Raw genomic sequence first — 16,552 nt, forward strand, 5'->3', positions numbered from 1 at the left:
GGCTCCAAGGGCACCTGGGGCTCTGCAAAGACTTGGGGCTGGTTTCCACCTGCAGTGCCCTTCGCAGCCTCTGGGTCCCATGGCAGTCTGCAGCTACCACCGCTTTACTGCTGCCTTACTCCTGCCCACTCTATTAAGCTGCAGAAAACAAACTGGATTTCAGCCTTCCAGAAGTCAAGTGTCTCATCCCCCAGACTCTCCTCAAACCACCTTTCCAAAGGAAGCCAAGCCTTATGTTCACTTCCACACCAACAGGATTATCTCATTCTGAACTACCAGAATAAAACAGGGAACAACAAAACAGGCAACCTAAAAATAAGACTAAAAGGAAACCTACTCCCAAGGTTCAGCTTGCATCTGGCTTTGACACAAGTTATGCCAATCCTCGGTGGGAGACAGTCTTATAGCTGTGGGGCAAACCAGGCCAGTCTCCAAGTCAAGCATCTCAGTGGTTCAGGCCATGCAGCATCCATCCCAGGCAAAGGGTCACAAAGCTGCTTCACCAGAACAAGAGTCTGCGAACCTGTTCTGGAAAGAGCCAGACAGAATTTTAGCCTAGTGGTTCTCACCAGGGCTGTCTTTTCCCCAGGAGATTTAGCAATGTCTGGAGACACTTTTGGTTGTCACACATGAGGGATGCTACTGGAATCTAGTGAGTAGAGGCCAGGGATGCTGCTAAACTCTACAATGCTCAGGACAGCCCGCCCACACACACACACACACACAGAGCAAAGAATAATCCAACCCAAAAGACCCACAGTGCCAAGACTGAGAGACTGTGCACTACAGCCACATTGACTTTCTGTCACACATTCTTCATTTTTACAACCCTTGGAAAATGTAAAAATCATTCTTAGCTGATGGGCAGCACAAAAACAGGCCTCAGGCCATAGTTTGGTGACCCCTGCCCTAGACTGTCAACAAGGCCCACAAAGACCACACACCAGGAGGAAATCAAGGTTCTGATGTCACACCTACTTGGTAGGTCCTCCACACAGGCTTACCCCGTTGTCTTCACCCCAGCCCCTAGGCAGGAAGCAGGGATTCTCCACCCCCTCTATCCACCCATGAAGCTCTAGCTGAGTTCAAGCCCCCCTAAAACCTCAGCTCTGTAACCAGCTACATCATACAGCAAGAGAGTCTCAGCATTCATCTTATTTCACCCTTAAGAAGTCAGGCAACCACTGTGCATTTCAGCAAAACATTCTCTTATTTTATTTTTATCTCAGCAAATGTTCTCATTTGGCACCTGACTAGCATCTAATCAAAGACCTCAGGCTTTGGGCTGAGACCATCTGCAAACTTCCCATTTGTAGGTATCAATGCCCATGAGCATCAGAGCACCTGTTCCTCTCTCTGGTCCCTTAGGGAAGCCTAAATCTGTCTCAGGTGCACTAACAGTGCCGGCCACAAGGTGGTGGAAAAGTCATGACACTGTAATCTACTAGGATAGGAAGCCAAGCAGCGCCTTGAAAGCAAAGTTCTTTTCTCAGGTGACAGATGTCCAGATAGGGTCCCGATCATGCTTATTCAACATACTCCTGTCTGTCTGGGCTGGAATGAAGAAAGGGCCATCCTCCCCAGTGGCACAGGGCAGGAGACAGAAGCTGGTTTACACTTCTTAGAACTCAAGTGTCTAAGGAAGTCATGTCTGGATGAATGGGGCAGTGAGCTCTTAGGTCAGCACTGCTGGCCAAAGGAAATCCCCGAGTCCAGCTTTGCAGCCTTTGCACAGGGGGCACCTTCCCAGGATCCATGAAAATACTCAGAGCCCATCAAAACATTTCACTTATATGCAGTTTTCAACTGTCAGAGGTGTTCAGGACTGTCTGGCCTGGGGACCTTCTCAAGATCTCAACTCAGGATTAGCTATTCAAAGCATGAAATAACAGGAAATACATTTTAGTGAGCAAGGCTGCTCGTTTTAGCCCTGCTGAGGGAACAATTTCAGACATTGGTATGGAGAAAACTGGGCACTCAGCAGGGCACAAGCTGGCATTGCTTTCAGACCTAGACTTCTTCTCTGGTGCGGTGGAAGTGGGACCTCAGCTGGGGGTCCAGAATTCTAGCTATCCAGAGCTCCCTCTCTCGCCCCTCTGCGAGGCTAGTTGACCCGGCAAGCACGGATCATGAGCAGCTGCAGGAGAATGAAGACTGGAGACGTGATCAGGCCGAACCAGAGCTCCCGAGTCTGCTCTACCAGCTTCTGGCACAACAACATCTCGAAGACAAACTTGAGGCTAAGAACCGTGAGGACCCAGAAGAGGCGGAGCACGGCCAGCCGCTTCTCTCCGTCCTGGAAGAGGCGCACGGACACGATGGTGGTGAAGTAGGTGCTGAGACCGTCAGCGGCAAAGAAGGGCACGAACACATTCCACCAGGAGAGGCCGGGGGCCAGGCCGTCCACACGCAGCGCCAGCAGCACTGAGAACACCAACAGGGCCAACAGGTGAACGAAGATCTCGAAGGTGGCAAAGCCCAGCCACTGCACCAGCTCCCGGAGCGAGAAGAGCATCGCGCCGGTTGAGCGCGGGCCCGGGCCCGGCCGAGCGGCCCACCCGCCGGACTGCGCCTCCTCTCCCCGCGGACCTCGCCGGCGCCTGCCGCCGTGGCCGCCGCGGCGAGCGAGAGGCAGCGAGCGGCCCCGCCTGCCCCGGCCTTCGGCCCCGGCGCGCCGCCGATCCCCCGGCCCCGGCCCGGGACCCAGCACTGGCCGCCAGCGGACACCGGCCTCGCTCGGACGCCATGCCCCGCCGGGCGCGGCCTGAGGACGTCACTTCCGGCCGACGCCGGGAGCCGGAAGTCGAGGTCGGCCCGGCGCCAGAGCGTGGGAGCGCTGGCTGCTGGGGTTCCGGGGCGCTGGGGTCCGGAGGCGAGCCTCGATGCCGACACCGCGGCTTCTGGTCCTTTTCGGCAGCCAGACAGGCACGGCGCAGGATGTGTCGGAGAGGCTGGGCCGCGAGGCCCGGCGCCGGCGGCTCGGCTGCCTGGTGCAGGCCCTGGACTCCTACCCGGTGGTGAGGGCTCCCTGGGCCTCGGTGGGGAGAGCGAGCGGGCCCGGGGCGCCGCGCTGTGTGAAAGCGGGACCTTCCGTGGCAGCGGATTTAGGGGACGGGCGAGCTTGGGAACGGCGGCTCAGCTTAGCACGTGGAGAAGGGGCAGGTTGGAGGGTGGACCTGGAAGTGGGGAGACAGGCCGGCTCTCGCGGGTGCGGAGTCCCTTTGCCCCCTGACCCCGAGTGAAGGAGAGGGGGCTGCGGGAGGATGTCTGGTCGCTAAAGCCCGACGTCTGACACGTGTGTCTTTTCGTTGAGGTGAATCTGATTAATGAGCCCTTGGTGATATTTGTTTGTGCAACTACAGGCCAAGGAGATCCCCCTGACAACATGAAGGTAAGGCTGACTGAAGGGACTTTCTCTGCTCAGGAGCTCAGATCCCTGCCCTCGACCCTCACCCTGTTTTCATTGCCTAGAGAGTCCAGAAGCACAATAAGTAGTTGTCCTCCCAGACCTGCTGCACCAGCGTGGGTTTGGGAGGATGTCTTTGGGTGGAGCTGGGTGCTCTGCTTCCTAATAAACTCTTTGCAGGCTGCCAAATAGCCTTGTTCTCCGTTTTAACTTTCCGTATTTTTCCACAGGTATATATGAATCTGGTCTGGGTTTTGTGTGTGTTTCAAAACTGTTTGACTTTCAGGGAAAATTCTCCAATTCTTTGACCACCGTTTGAGCACACATGATAGTCCAAGCATGATCTAGTGCTGGGAATCCAGTTATAAACCCCATGGCCACATTTCTACTCTTATGGAGCTCACAATATAGCAGAAGCAACAAGTTTAACAGGCAGTTACAATGCGAGGAATTACATACTGCTGGGGAAGGTGCCAGATGTTATGGGAGCATTAATAAGGGCTATCTAGCCCAACCTGGGGTCTCAGGGAGAGCTTTCTGGAAGAACTAAGTGTAGGCTAAGTCCTAAAGGGTGAGTGGGGGCTAGCCAGGCACCAGGAAAGAGGGAGCAGTGCTCACAGAGGCGAAAGACAGCCTGGCCTCTGGGAATAGTGGAAAGTGGCTCAGGATCTGAGCCAAGGAGTGCATTGGGGTGGGAGAGGAGAGGAGAGGAGAGACAGGAAGCCAGGCTCAATCCCAAGGAGCTGGCAGCCACAGTGAGGCCGTGGAGTCTACAGGGGTGACACTGTCACATTAGTATTTTAGCAAAACCTCTTGTCCACAATGGGGACAGGCTGTAGGAGAGCAAGAACAACATGGGGGTGCATGGAGCAGGCAGGAGACTAGCAGCCTGACCAGGCTGCGGCAGAGCAGAGGAAAGTGGACATGTTCCAGAGATGTTAAGGAGGTAGATTTGGCAGGACATGCGTTCAAATGGATCTCAGAAGAGGAAGAAGATGGAATCAAGACAGGGATTTGGGTTTGGGTGCCAGCATGGAAGGTGGTTCCACACACAGAATTAAGAGACTAGGGAGGGCTAGGTGCCTGGAAGCTGTCCAGGTGGAGATGTGTGGTAGGTCTGTAGCTCACATGAGGATCCTGGCTCAGAGGCCTGCGAAAGGAAGCTTCTCCCTCCCCTAGGACAGGCCCCCCTAAACGCCAAGGGCATCAGAGCTAGAGAAAAGCCTGTGAGGGGGCAGGAAAGTGGCCCCAACAGTGGTCAGCAGGAGTGTGCCGTCTCCAAGGTCCAGGGCAGGGAGGTGACTATTCAAGAGGAAGGTCTCCAGCACTCAAAGCTGCACTGGAGACAAGTAAGATAAGGTCCGAGAGGCATCAGTGGGGTTTATCAGCAAAGGGACTGTTGGTGACCTCGGGGGGCGGGGGAGAGCAGTTTCAGTGGCTCACAGGGAGAGAAGATGGATTCCAGGGTCATGAGATCAACAAGCGAGTAATTGGAGATAGTCTTTTAAGGATGTCTATACGTTAAACCACTCAAAAGAGATTCTGGCTGTGAATGGGGCTAAGTGGTTAAAAATAAGGTATTTATAACATGGGAGAGACTCAGGCCTGTTGAAATGCTGATGGGAGAAAGAGGGTGAAGATTGAAGAAGGGGATTGGAGTGAGGATGATGTGGGAGACCCAGGGGGAGGCCCCAGTGCATGCAGAGGGGGCTCTTTGGACAGGAAGAGGATGGGAGGGAAGGTGAGTCGGAGGGAATCAGAGGCAGGAGGTGAAAGGTGGGTGCAGAAGATGCAGGGCGTGGGAAGGGAGGGGGGACAAAGACCTCCATCAGGTCAGTAGGCCGGGCAGTCAGGGCCGAGGTGTGATCTCGACACTGGAAGCCAGCAGAACAAAGGTGATGATGATCCTGCCGGGACAAAGGTGGATAAAGAACGGAAGAGTGCAGGGATGGACACCTTCATGGAGGTGGTCAGGAGTGGGGTTCCCCAACCACAGCAGGGACTGGAGGCTCCTCGAGGGTGTAGACCAGGGGCCCAGGGACATGGAGGCGGGGACACTGCTCCTGCTGGAAACCAGGTTTGGGGATGGCTGCATACTAAACAAGAAGGCACCAGCCTGCTTGCTGCAGTCCTCTGAGAGTGCTGGGGTCAGGTGTGCCTTGCCAGCAGCCGACGAGAGGGGCCCTCTCTGGGGAAACTGGGTGACCGCAGCAGAAGGCTGGGTAGCTGGATCCCTAGGCCCAAACTCACGGTTTTCTGTCGGCCTCTTAAGTACAAATAGACCACATAGAACCACCATGCCCTCAAGGAGAGACACCAGTGAGAGACAGAGACCAAGGGAAGCACTTAGGGAACTTGGGGACCGGTGTCTGCAGAGAAGGGAGAGAACTCCACATCCATGGGACAAGAATGCGCACAACGGGCCCAGCTGGAGGCTGAGAAAATGTGCTTTAAAGTAGTGTCGGGAAAACCTTAAAAGATCAGAAAATAAAGTTGCGAAATTCTACCGAAAAGTATAACAAAAAATGAGATAGGAAACCAGAAAGAAAATGCCAGAATTCTAAGCTCATTCCAGTAGCTTCAGAACAGGAAGAAGAGAGCAGAGGGAGGGGGGAAAATGATGAAGGAAATAGGAAAACATCCCAGAACCGGAGGCCCGGCCTTTAGCCTGAGAGCCTGCCACATGCTCTGGAGGGCCCCGTGGGTGGTGACTGAAAAGGGTTCCCATGGAGGCACGTCATCATGAGTTTCAGCTGTTGGGGACAGAGCAAGTCACAGAGGGGCACCGGATTCTCAGCAGTGACCACCCAGCTGGGCCAGCTCAGAGCAGAGCCTCAGGTTTTTAGGGAGGATGGTTCAACCCCAGGTGTGCCCTGCCGATCTGCCAGTCAGTGTGTGGGGAGAATCGGCATTTTCAGACATGCAGAGTCATGAGAATTGTGTCTTCCCTGGACCCTTTACCAGGAAGCACCTGGAGGGGGTTCTCTGCAGGCGGCAGGAAACAGGTCTCAGCACGAGTGTGCAGGGGAGGTCTCAGGAGGCAGAGCGCTTTGTCCCCAGCGGCGGCTGATCCAGCCAAGTCTTTGAGAAGACCAGGGGGCACTCCAGGGCAGGCGGGCAGAGCCAGGGTCCCTCCACCCCAGCAGGCCTCTGGACCGTACACAGAGGCCAGTGTCGAGGGGCTGAGGTCTCCACGGGCTGAAGGTGATGTGAAACTGTTTCTTAGAAGCGCCTCAAGGTCTGCAGGGAGCCCAGGTCAAGTTGTGGAACAGGACGTGCTCTGACCAGGGCCACCTGGTGGGTGAGCCTGTGGTGGCAGGAGAGGGACTGGGGCCTGGACCTCGCGGGTCTGTGTGTAAGGCCCCCTGGGATGGCTGGATGCATGGAGGTGAGGGTGCACAGGGAATGGGGACAGATGTGGGTCCTCATCCAGCATACAGGGTCAGGTGGGGGCCGTGGGGATGGGGAACTCGTGTGGAGTGGCCTGATGGTGGCTCAGGGCCAAGAAAGAGGTTCCAAAGGGAGGAAGTTCCACCCTTTGAGGTGAGGCTAGGACCGAAGAGGGGCTGCCAGCTCTGCCAGCTCAGCCCAGAGCCTCTTCTGTGGCTGCAGAGGCCCCAGTCCGTGACAGGGCTGAGAACCGAGGGGCCCTCGGGACACCGGACTCTTGGTTTGAAGGAGAGGGGCCAACCCAAGTAGGAGCAGGCGCTTCCTCCACCCTGGGGAGAGCTGAGGGGGAGCAGCCGGTAGCAGGCACCTCCCTGGTGAGCGTCAGGGCCATCCTCCAGCCTGCCCCCCAAGGTGAGAAGGTGCACCTGCTCCCAGCACCCTCTCCCCCGGGAAGGAGTGGAGCCCAACACTCTGGTGGTAGTTCTGGGACATCATCTACTCTTTGTCGATTTTCTGCCTTTTTCCAAATTTTTTCCATTGTGGTGGAATAAAAACTGGTGTTGTTGTCTTGATGACAAAGCTCTTAAAGAGCAGGAAAGCAGAGTTCTGGGAAGATCCAGGACACAGGCCCTCCCCACCCAACCCTGAGGCTGCTAACTGGGTTTCTTCTGGCTGTAGAACTTCTGGAGGTTCATATTCCGGAAGAACCTACCGTCGACCTCCCTCTGTCAGATGGACTTTGCTGTCCTGGGCCTTGGGGATTCCTCTTACGCCAAGTGAGTCGGGGTGGGCGGGCTGCTGGCCTGAGGGGACTGTCCTCAAGGTTGAGCACAAAGTATCCTGGCAGAGGGACATGTGACCCAGCCCCCAGGCTCCCACCAGACTTCAGGCCGTGGCCCTGGCTGTGCGTCCTGGTCCCACAGACACTCCCTAGTGGGTGCCTCCTCCAGGCCCAGGGGCCCTGGGGGCTCAAAGAGGCAGGCAGGGCAGCAAAGTGGAGGCCAGGCTCGGGGGTATGCTTGAGGCATCTTTCAAGGCAGGAGGTGATGTCTGAATCTGGACATCCAGGGCCTTAGCCAGTGTGCAGCTGCCCTGAGACAAGCCAGCGCCATATGTCTTCATATGACTTGAGACAACGTAGGTCCTCCCACTCTTTCCCCATTTTTATGAAACCATGTGAGATGTTTGTGAGATATGATCGTGAGATAATTGGGCTTACAGAGAGCACAGAGAACAGCACAGTGGGGTAGGCGGCAGACGTGGAAAAGTCCCAGACCCCGGGAGCCCCCCAAGGCCACCATGTCCCTGGGCATGGCAGAGTGGCCACCTTTGCTCCCTTTTCTTTCAACATCATCATGACATATCTGTGTTTTAAGCAAAGAGTAGTATTGCTCTGCATTATTCCCCAAGGAAGTCCTGAGGAATTTGTGTTCAAGGGTATGCATGGCATTGTCACTGAAACCCCTGCTTGTCCAGCACATGGGCTGAGGGAGGGGTCGTTGGGTATGGACGCCTCCAAAGCTGGACACGGCAGGAGGAGGCCCATGATTGCGCAGGTGAAAAGACAGAAAATGGGGGACAGGGTGACCTTCATCTCCTGGGGCGTTTGTTCTGTGCTGAATGTAGGCATTCGTTCACGTTGGGGCACGTGCCCACAGACACAAGGGCGGGTGGGAGCCCCTACTGCCACCAGCATTCCTGGGAGGAGCTGCCATTTAAGGAGTTGGCAGTGAGAACAGAAAGACCCCAGAAAGATCTGAGGAACCCCCCACACTCCAGGGACCCCGGGATTGAGCATCCATCATGCCGGAGGTCTCTTCGGGGCCCCTGTGGGGCTCTGCCCTCTGCCTTGCACAGAGCCTGGTTCGGGGCCAGCCTCGCACTCTCTGCACAGGTTCAATTTTGTGGCCAAGAAGCTACACCGACGGCTGCTGCAGCTCGGGGGCAGTGCCCTGCTGCCCATGTGCCTGGGCGATGACCAGCATGAGCTGGGGTGAGTGTGGAAGGGGGGGCCCCCTGAGGGCCCAGCATGAGCAGGGTCCCCTGAGACCAGTGCACATGTGCTCTCTCCAGGCCCGATGCCGCCATTGACCCCTGGCTGCACGACCTGTGGAAGAAGGTGCTGGACCTGCACCCAGTGCCCCTCGACCTGGGCATCATCCCCACTGGCATTCCGTGAGTGTGGGCTAGGGGCCTCCCGAGGGGCAGCTCCTCCAGGCCCTGCCGACAGCCTGACGAGTGTGCACCCTCCACAGTTTGCCCTCCAAGTTCACCTTGCAGTTTCTGGAGGAGGCCCCCGTCACACACTCTGAGGAGCAGCATGTGGCCAGGATGGACCCCCAGGATCCCCCTTCAGAGCTGCACCCTTTCCTCGCACCCATGGTCTCCAACCAGAGGGTCACCGGCCCCTTGCACTTCCAGGATGTTCGCCTGATCGAGTTCGACATCACAGGCTCTGGGCTCAGGTGAGGGGCCAAGACACCAAGTGAGCAGCCTTTCCGGTCTGGGGACCCGTGGAGGGCACCACCAAGGCGGCGGGGGGACGCAGGCCAGTGTCCTCCCCACAGTCTGTCCTCCCTTCACGATGTCCTCCCCTCACAGTGTCCTCCCCTGAGAGCACAGTGTCCTCCCCTCACGGTGTCCTCGCCTCACAGTGTTCTCCCCTCACAGAATCCTCCCCTCAGAGCACAGTGTCCTCACCGCACAGTGTCCCCCCTCACAGCCTCCTCCCCTCAGAGCACAGTGTCCTCCCCACACAGCATCCTCCCCTCACAGCATCCTCCCCTCAGAGCCCAGTGTCCTCCCCACACAGCATCCTCCTCTCACAGCATCCTCCCCTCAGAGCACAGGGTCCTCCCCTCACAGCGTGCCCCCTACTGCATCCCCCCTCACAGCGTCCTCCCCTCAGAGCAGTGTCCTCCCCTCACGGTGCTCCCCCCCGTCACGGTGTCCTCCCCTCACAGCTTTACAGCTGGCGATGTGGTGCTGATCCAGCCCAAGAACATAGCCCCCCACGTCCAGCAGTTCTGCCAGCTGCTGGGCCTGGACCCCGACCAGTGCTTCACACTGCAGCCGCGGGAGCCAGGTGTGGCCCCAGAGTGGGGGTTTGGGAGCTGTGGGAGCCCTGGGAGGAGGGGCACCCCGGGAGCTCGGGCCGCCCCCCACCCTCGCTCTCCTCTACCTCGGGGTCCACAGCGTGTTCTGCCCTCCCCTGTGTCCGGCACCCCACGGTCTCCCACTCCCTGCTGCAGGTGTCCCCTGCCCCGTGCAGCTGCCCCAGCCCTGCTCTGTGCGGCGCCTTGTGTCCCAGTACCTGGACATCACCAGCGTGCCGCGCCGCTCCTTCTTTGAGCTGCTGGCCTGTCTCTCCCCCCACAAGCTGGAGCGAGAGAAGCTGCTGGAGTTCAGCTCTGCCCAAGGCCAGGAGGAGCTGTGCGAGTACTGCAGCCGGCCCCGCAGGACAGTCCTGGAGGTGCGGGTGGGGCTGGGCGGGCAGGTGGGCAGTGTTGCCGAGCTGGCCACAGCCCTCTGAGACTGTCTCCACGCAGGTTTTGTGCGACTTCCCACACACGGCTGGAGCCATCCCCCCAGACTACCTGTTGGACCTCGTCCCCCTGATCCGGCCACGGGCCTTCTCCATCGCCTCCTCCCTGCTGGTGAGAGCCAGGACCGGCCTCAGGGAAGCCAGGGCTGGGGCCTCTGGGGGGGCAGCAGGGCCTGGTGTACCGGCGGGGGGCTGCCCCCTGACCCTTGACATCAACCCCACACCTGGCTGACCCTGAGGTGGGAGGCAGGGGTAGCCCACCGGGGCAGGACACCCACCATCCCATCCCCCAGGCTCACCCCTCGAGGCTGCAGATCCTCGTGGCTGTGGTGCAGTACCAGACACGCCTCAAGGAGCCCCGCCGGGGCCTCTGCTCCTCCTGGCTGGCGTCCCTGGACCCTGGACAAGGTGACCGTAGCTCTCTGGTGGGTGGGGTCTGGGTCCTGAGCCCCCTTTTGCACTCACCATGGCCTGTCCTGGGCTGGGGCTCTGGGCCTCCGAGCCTCTTTCAGGCGCTTCCCTCCTGCAATAGGACCTGTCCGGGTGCCCCTGTGGGTGCGGCCTGGGAGCCTGACCTTCCCAGAGACACCAGACACACCTGTGATCATGGTGGGGCCTGGCACTGGTGTGGCCCCCTTCCGAGCGACTGTCCAGGAGCGTGTGGCCCAGGGTCAGACCAGTGAGTGCAGAGGGCCCAGGGCAGGATGGTGGCTGGGCTGGCCAGGCTGAGCCTCACAGGCTCAAGTCCAGACTCGAGGACACCCTGCGTTTCCCCAGGAAACTTCTTGTTCTTCGGCTGCCGCCAGCGGGACCAGGACTTCTACTGGGAGCCCGAGTGGAAGGAGCTGGAGAAGAGGGGCTGCCTGACCCTGGTCACAGCCTTCTCCCGGGAGCAGGTGGGTGTGCAAAGAGCAGGGGCGGGGGAGCCTGGGGCGGGAGGCTGGGGGTACAGACTCACCCCCGTGTGCCCCGCCTGCAGGAGCAGAAGGTGTACGTGCAGCACCGGCTCCGGGAACTCGGGCCGCTGGTGTGGGAGCTGCTGGACCACCAGGGTGCTTACTTCTACCTCGCAGGGTGAGCCTGAGTATGGGTTGGGTGGGAGCCAGCCCTCTGAGGGTCCCAGCCTCACTGAGCCCCCTCTGGCCTGTCCCTCCAGCAATGCCAAGTACATGCCAGTGGATGTGTCAGAAGCCCTGATGTCCATCTTCCAGGAGGAGGGCGGGCTCTCCAGCCCTGACGCCGCTGCCTACCTTGCCAGGCTGCAGCGGACACTGCGTTTCCAGACTGAAACGTGGGCCTGAGAAGCCATCCTGCTGGGGCGGTCATTGTCTCCTCCCGCCCTATGTGATCCCAGGCGGGGGATGGCCAGTCCTCCTGCACAGCCGCACTCCAGTCCACCCAGGGTCCCACACTCAGCCTGGACCCCCACTGCCCTACTACCACCCCACCCCACCCCACTCTACCCAGCTTTGAATCCACCCGCCTTGTCCAGGGTTCCAGGTTACTACTGGCCTGTCCCCACTGGCTCCAACTTGGGTCCTGGTCAGAGTGCTGCCCTGGGTTGCACAGGACCCAAGAAGCTACTGGCAGCCTGATGGGCATCAGGGGACCTGCCCAGATGCCAGCTTTCAGAAAGCCTAGGAATCTGGGGTGCAGGGTCCCTGGGAAGGCCAAATGCCCCCTCCTCTGCCCTGGGGGACAGTGGGTTACCAGTCACCTTTTGCTACATCTCCATGCCGTACCACGAAGTGCTCAGTGCCATCTTGGGCTTCACAGGGCTCAGGCTTGGGCTTGAAGACAGCAAGGACCCCGAGCAGCGGGAAGAGGCCCACCCAGCACACATGTTCTTTGTCTGGTTCTGGGAAAGCCTCAGCAATAAATTGTGGGCTCTGAGTGGCTGCTTCTGACCTGCTTTTTTTTGTGCTTGTCCTGGTGCCTCAAGTGGTGGGGTGGCCCGCCTGTGGTTCCTGATTCTAACATGGGGCACCAGCTGTTTGCCCGCCTTGTACAAGCTTGACTCTGGCTCTGACAGCCAAGCATGCGGGTCCTGGAGAGGGGCCCTGGAAAGGAAGGAAGGAAAGGGAAGGCCCTGGGCCAGGTCCGGCAGGGAGGGGGTGAGGCCCAGGAGGTAGGGGGTGTGACAGGGTGGAGGAGGGCGGAGGGGGTGTGGCCAGGAGGGGGAGGGTGGATGCTGTCCCAGCCCCTGGGAGGGGCCTTCAGCTCTGGGAGGAGAGTTCCTGTCGGAGGAGTCAGGCAGGCTGGCCTGCCCAGCACTGCTGCCTGGAGTCAGTCTGTCTGTCGGTCAGTCACTGACACAAGTAGGCTGTGGCTGCGGCCTGGCTGGGGCGGATCAGGTGGGGATGGCACAAGCTGGCCCAGGGGTCGCCTGGAGCTGGCACAGCGCTGGGGCCCAAGCGAAGTTTACTTTTGGTGGGGCACGGAGCCCGGAGGAAGCGGCAGCTGCTGCGAGGTCAGTGCCAGACCCTGCCCCAGCCCCTGAGGACCACGCTGACCTTCCCAGCCTCAGCCACCCCGTCGCCACCCTGGGGTCCCAGCCCACCCATCCTGACTCCTGCTTCCGGGCTCCCACCCCTGAACTGTGCCCTTGGGTCCCCACTTACGGCCCTGCTGACCCCAGCTCTGGGCTTGCCAGTCCACCTTCGGCCTCCCTCGGCTCTGAGGGCCTGGACCCACTGCGCCAAGTGCCAGCAGATGAAGGGTTGGACAGTGGGGCTCTGGGGAGCTCCCAGGGTGCCAGGACTCCGGACAGTGAGCCCCTGCTGGGGGCCACAGCCCCAGCCTGCCCCTGGGCCGGGTCCTTGGGGGAGGACAAGGAGAAGGAGCAAGGGGAAGACGAGTGCCCCATCTGCACGGAGCCCTATGGGCCCAGTGAGCGCCGCCTGGCCCTGTTGAACTGTGGCCACGGCCTGTGCGTGGGCTGCCTGCACCAGCTGCTGGGCACGGCCCCCAGCGCCGACCTGGGCCGCGTGCGCTGCCCGCTGTGTCGCCAGAAGACGCCCATGCTCGAGTGGGAGATCCGCCGGCTGCAGGAGCAGCTGCTGCAGGCCGACGGGCCCCAGCGCCCCCCGCCCCCCACGCCCCCAGCGCCCCCCCGCCGGGGCCCTGGGCCCTGGGCCTCCCTAGAGCACCGCTACCAGCTGCGCTTCCTGGCAGGGCGTGTGGGCGGCCGGGGCTGCCTGCCCTTCCTGCCCTGCCCGCCTTGCCTAGGCGCCCGGCTATGGGCCCTGCGGGGACGAGGGCCCTGTGCCCGCCGCCTGGCACTGCTGGGCCTGCTGGCCCTCGAGCTGCTGGGGCTGCTGCTCATCTTCATGCCGCTCATGCTGCTGGGGCTGCTTTTCATGCTGCTGGACCGCTCCGGCCGCTGAGCAGCACCCATGCCTGGATAGCCCTGCCACCAACAGACCAGAAGGCCCAGACTGGTTGCCGCGTCCCGAAGCCTCAGTGCCACAGGGCCTTGGGAGCATCTTGCCCTGAGGCCTGATGACCAGGCCGGAAAGCCTAAGGTTGACCAGGGCACTAACCTTCAATCAAGACCCAAGACTGGGACCCAGGGCCACCCAGAAGCCTGTGTTCAGCGCCTGACCCAGCCAGAGACTCCAAACCTCCCTGCTGTCCAGAGACTGGCCACCAGTGCCCAAGGACAACGCTAGAGGAGGTCTGTGACCAGGCACCTCAATGGACAGACATCATACTGACACTGGGCCGTCTCCACCCCAAGCCAGGCCCGTCTGCAAGGGGGCACAGCCCACACGACAGTGAACAGTGCAGGTTCCTTGGAGAGGGTGGGGCCCTGGGCAGAGGCACCTGCAGGCCCCCTACCCCCGCCCCCTTGCCACCCGTGTTCCAGATAAGGGCCAGTGTGTGTTCTCTGAAGGTCACGGCAGCCAAGGGGAGGGACCCTTGCTGTGCAAGCTCAGCCCACAAAGGGCCTCCTCCCGGCCGGGTCAGGACCCAAGGGGGTGGGCCCAAGCGGCTGGGGGTCCAGCACAAGCCCCTGAGGTCAAAGGACAAGGGCCCAGCCATGCCTCGGAGCCAGAGCATGCAGGCTGAGGCCCCTGACTGCCCTGCACCCTCACATTGCCGATCCTGGGGCCTTTGTCTGAAGGACGGACACAGTCCGCGCTGCCTCCTGGGCTGGTTGGGGCCACGCTGAGCACTGTGCCTGGCACTAGAAAGAACTCTCAATAAACAGCTGCCTTGGAGCTGTCACTCCTGCGTTGTCACCACCACCTTTACTCTGTCTTCACCATCCAGGTGGCTCTCCTCCACTCTCCTCCATCTCCAAATCCAGGTCGTCCGAGTTCCAGACAGGAGGCCCCTGGGTCCTCGTACCTCACCACGATCACAGCCAGTCCTGGTCCCAACCCCAACTCAGACTGGCCCAAGGGCCATTCCCACACAACCTCAGAGGCCCAGGTGGGCACCAAGAGCCAAGCAGACTGACTTGTCCCCCACATAGCCATTCAGTGGCCAGTGCAGAGGAAACATCCTCCCTTTGCCCAGCTAGGCCCTATCTGCACACCTGCCCACTCAGTGCTGCCCAGCACACACAGCCTGCTGGCTCTGCATGGATGTATGAAGCATTCACGTATACATATGCACGCATGCGCACGCACGTACGCGCGCGCACACACACACACACACACACACACACACACACCTGGCAGGCCCAGCCCTTCTGAGGGGCATGCCGGGCCCACCCTGGCCCCCAGCGAGCAGAGCAGGCTGACCCCAAGCACACTGGGCCTCCCTCTGGCAGCTCCAGGCTGGACCCTGTCTGGGTTGCGGCTCTCAGTGGCCCCCTGGCCCAGGTCTGGGCACAGGGCACAAGAGCAGGCTTCAGGGAACAAGGTGCAAACTTTGGCAAAGAGTTTTAATGGCAAAGTTGGCTGCAGCGACAATGCCACATGGGTAGGGGCCAGAAGCTGTGATGGGCGAGGGTCAGCGAGTGACAGGGCAGGGCCAGATCCCTGACCAAGCGGCGAGTGAGAATGGCGGGCAGTGGCGGGCGGGCAGGTGCTACATGATGGAGCAGGCAGACAGCGGGTTCCGCACGTGGCAGGTGCAGGCGGCCCCACAGTACTGCCGGAAGGTCTGGTAGCAGCTGCCCTCGGGCTCGCCCCCCCACTGGCCACCGGCCGGGGCAGTCAGCGCCTCGGGGGGCAGGCGGCTCAGGATGGACGTGTTGACGGCCAGTGCGGCCAGGCCGTAGTCAGTGAAGAGCACAGTCTCGCGGCGGCAGGTGGGGCAGGAGATGAACTTGTATTTGGGGCAGGACTCATAGAGGATCTGCAGGCACTGCTCACACACAGAGTGCAGGCAGGACAGCACCCGGGGCCGCCGCTGCGTGACGTTGTACGTGTGCCCGCAGGTGGGGCACTCCAGGGGCTCCCCTGCAGCCGGTGCTGCCACGGCGGAGGCCCCCGAGGTGCCAGGGCCAGGCCTGATAACGTACTGATTCACGATGACCTCATCCGCCGGTGCCACTCGGGGGAAGCCCAGCTCTGCACTGCCCTTGCGGGGCCGACGTGGCAGAGGTGGGGTGCGGGGCGTCCCTTCCAGGGCAGGCATGTCCCCCCCACATGCCTGGTTGACGATGATCTCCGTGTCTGAGGGCCAGGCGCGCTTGGGTGCCAGAGCAGGGGTGGGCCGGGGTGCAGGTGGGAAGCAGGGGGCGGCCGCCTGCAGCTCGGGGAACTTCTCAGGGTGGACAATCTTCATGGCCTCCATCTTGAGGATGACATGAGGGCCCTTCAGGCAGGACATGAGGAGGCCCGGCCAGCCACTGCCCCCCTCGGGCCCAAGGTCAGACGGCATCCGGCTGTCTCCTGTCAGACTGGGTGTTTGGGTGGGTAGGGGCGTTGGGTGGCGCCGGGAGGGAGGAGAGGGGGCAGCATCCTGGTCCTGCCAGGCCTGGTGAGGACCCGGGCTGCCCTGTGGACTCCTGGGGGCTGCTGGTGAGAGCTGGGGCGGCAGGGCACCCCCCAGTGGCCACAGCGGCTTCTCTGGTCCAGTCCTAGGAGAAGGAAGAAGGGGCGGAGGAGGGGGAGGGAGGCGGGGGCAGGGGGGTGTGGGGGGCTGCCCTGGGCTGGAGGTCTGGCCCAGGGGCTCACCCAGGGTCTCCAGCTGCTGAGGATGGCGAGGGGGCGTGGGGGGGGCTCCCCCTGCAGCCGAGGTCAGCAGTCCCCGGG

At 60.8% G+C, this 16,552-nt stretch overlaps 4 protein-coding genes across 16 annotated transcripts; 2 read left to right on the top strand and 2 right to left on the bottom strand.

Annotated features, from left to right (window-relative positions):
• Positions 1-389: 389 nt before the first annotated feature.
• TMEM203 (transmembrane protein 203) lies at positions 390-2,665 on the bottom strand. 2 transcript variants are annotated; one of them, XM_070595981.1, is made up of 2 exons: positions 2,011-2,665; positions 390-528 (listed from the first exon to the last, which is right to left on the bottom strand). In XM_070595981.1, the coding sequence occupies exon 1, from the start codon at positions 2,513-2,515 to the stop codon at positions 2,105-2,107; it is 411 nt and encodes a 136-aa protein (XP_070452082.1). In that variant the 5' UTR covers positions 2,516-2,665; the 3' UTR covers positions 390-528; positions 2,011-2,104. The 2 variants fall into 2 exon arrangements, with proteins under 2 accessions (XP_070452082.1, XP_070452083.1); XM_070595982.1 differs by having other exon boundaries at positions 399-523.
• A 113-nt stretch (positions 2,666-2,778) lies between these two features.
• NDOR1 (NADPH dependent diflavin oxidoreductase 1) lies at positions 2,779-12,233 on the top strand. 12 transcript variants are annotated; one of them, XM_070595972.1, is made up of 14 exons: positions 2,779-3,017; positions 3,363-3,391; positions 7,475-7,572; positions 8,691-8,789; positions 8,870-8,971; positions 9,052-9,261; positions 9,760-9,881; positions 10,048-10,268; positions 10,345-10,452; positions 10,634-10,748; positions 10,873-11,019; positions 11,118-11,236; positions 11,320-11,414; positions 11,497-12,233. In XM_070595972.1, the coding sequence occupies exons 2-14, from the start codon at positions 3,386-3,388 to the stop codon at positions 11,639-11,641; spliced, it is 1,587 nt and encodes a 528-aa protein (XP_070452073.1). In that variant the 5' UTR covers positions 2,779-3,017; positions 3,363-3,385; the 3' UTR covers positions 11,642-12,233. The 12 variants fall into 12 exon arrangements, with proteins under 12 accessions (XP_070452073.1, XP_070452079.1, XP_070452068.1 ...); XM_070595978.1 differs by having other exon boundaries at positions 11,552-12,233; XM_070595967.1 differs by having other exon boundaries at positions 2,781-3,017; positions 3,314-3,391.
• A 341-nt stretch (positions 12,234-12,574) lies between these two features.
• Positions 12,575-14,570, top strand: LOC139079673 (ring finger protein-like). Its single transcript, XM_070595979.1, has one exon. The coding sequence runs from the start codon at positions 12,701-12,703 to the stop codon at positions 13,724-13,726; it is 1,026 nt and encodes a 341-aa protein (XP_070452080.1). The 5' UTR covers positions 12,575-12,700; the 3' UTR covers positions 13,727-14,570.
• Positions 14,571-15,215: 645 nt separating this feature from the next.
• RNF208 (ring finger protein 208) lies at positions 15,216-16,438 on the bottom strand. Its single transcript, XM_008539025.2, has one exon. The coding sequence runs from the start codon at positions 16,176-16,178 to the stop codon at positions 15,381-15,383; it is 798 nt and encodes a 265-aa protein (XP_008537247.2). The 5' UTR covers positions 16,179-16,438; the 3' UTR covers positions 15,216-15,380.
• Between the last annotated feature and the right edge of the window lie 114 nt (positions 16,439-16,552).

This window comes from Equus przewalskii, chromosome 26 (assembly GCF_037783145.1).
Source record: "Equus przewalskii isolate Varuska chromosome 26, EquPr2, whole genome shotgun sequence".
Lineage (NCBI taxonomy): Eukaryota > Metazoa > Chordata > Mammalia > Perissodactyla > Equidae > Equus > Equus przewalskii.

Excerpts from the sequence above, each read along its gene's own strand:
- LOC139079673 (XM_070595979.1), top strand. The coding sequence starts at position 12,701 with ATGGCACAAGCTGGCCCAGGGGTCGCCTGGAGCTGGCACAGCGCTGGG.
- TMEM203 (XM_070595981.1), bottom strand. The coding sequence starts at position 2,515 with ATGCTCTTCTCGCTCCGGGAGCTGGTGCAGTGGCTGGGCTTTGCCACC.
- RNF208 (XM_008539025.2), bottom strand. The coding sequence starts at position 16,178 with ATGCCGTCTGACCTTGGGCCCGAGGGGGGCAGTGGCTGGCCGGGCCTC.
- NDOR1 (XM_070595966.1), top strand. The coding sequence starts at position 2,883 with ATGCCGACACCGCGGCTTCTGGTCCTTTTCGGCAGCCAGACAGGCACG. Across the intron at positions 3,392-7,474 it reads ATCCCCCTGACAACATGAAG|AACTTCTGGAGGTTCATATT; the intron begins GTAAGGCTGACT and ends TTCTGGCTGTAG. Across the intron at positions 8,790-8,869 it reads GATGACCAGCATGAGCTGGG|GCCCGATGCCGCCATTGACC; the intron begins GTGAGTGTGGAA and ends TGCTCTCTCCAG.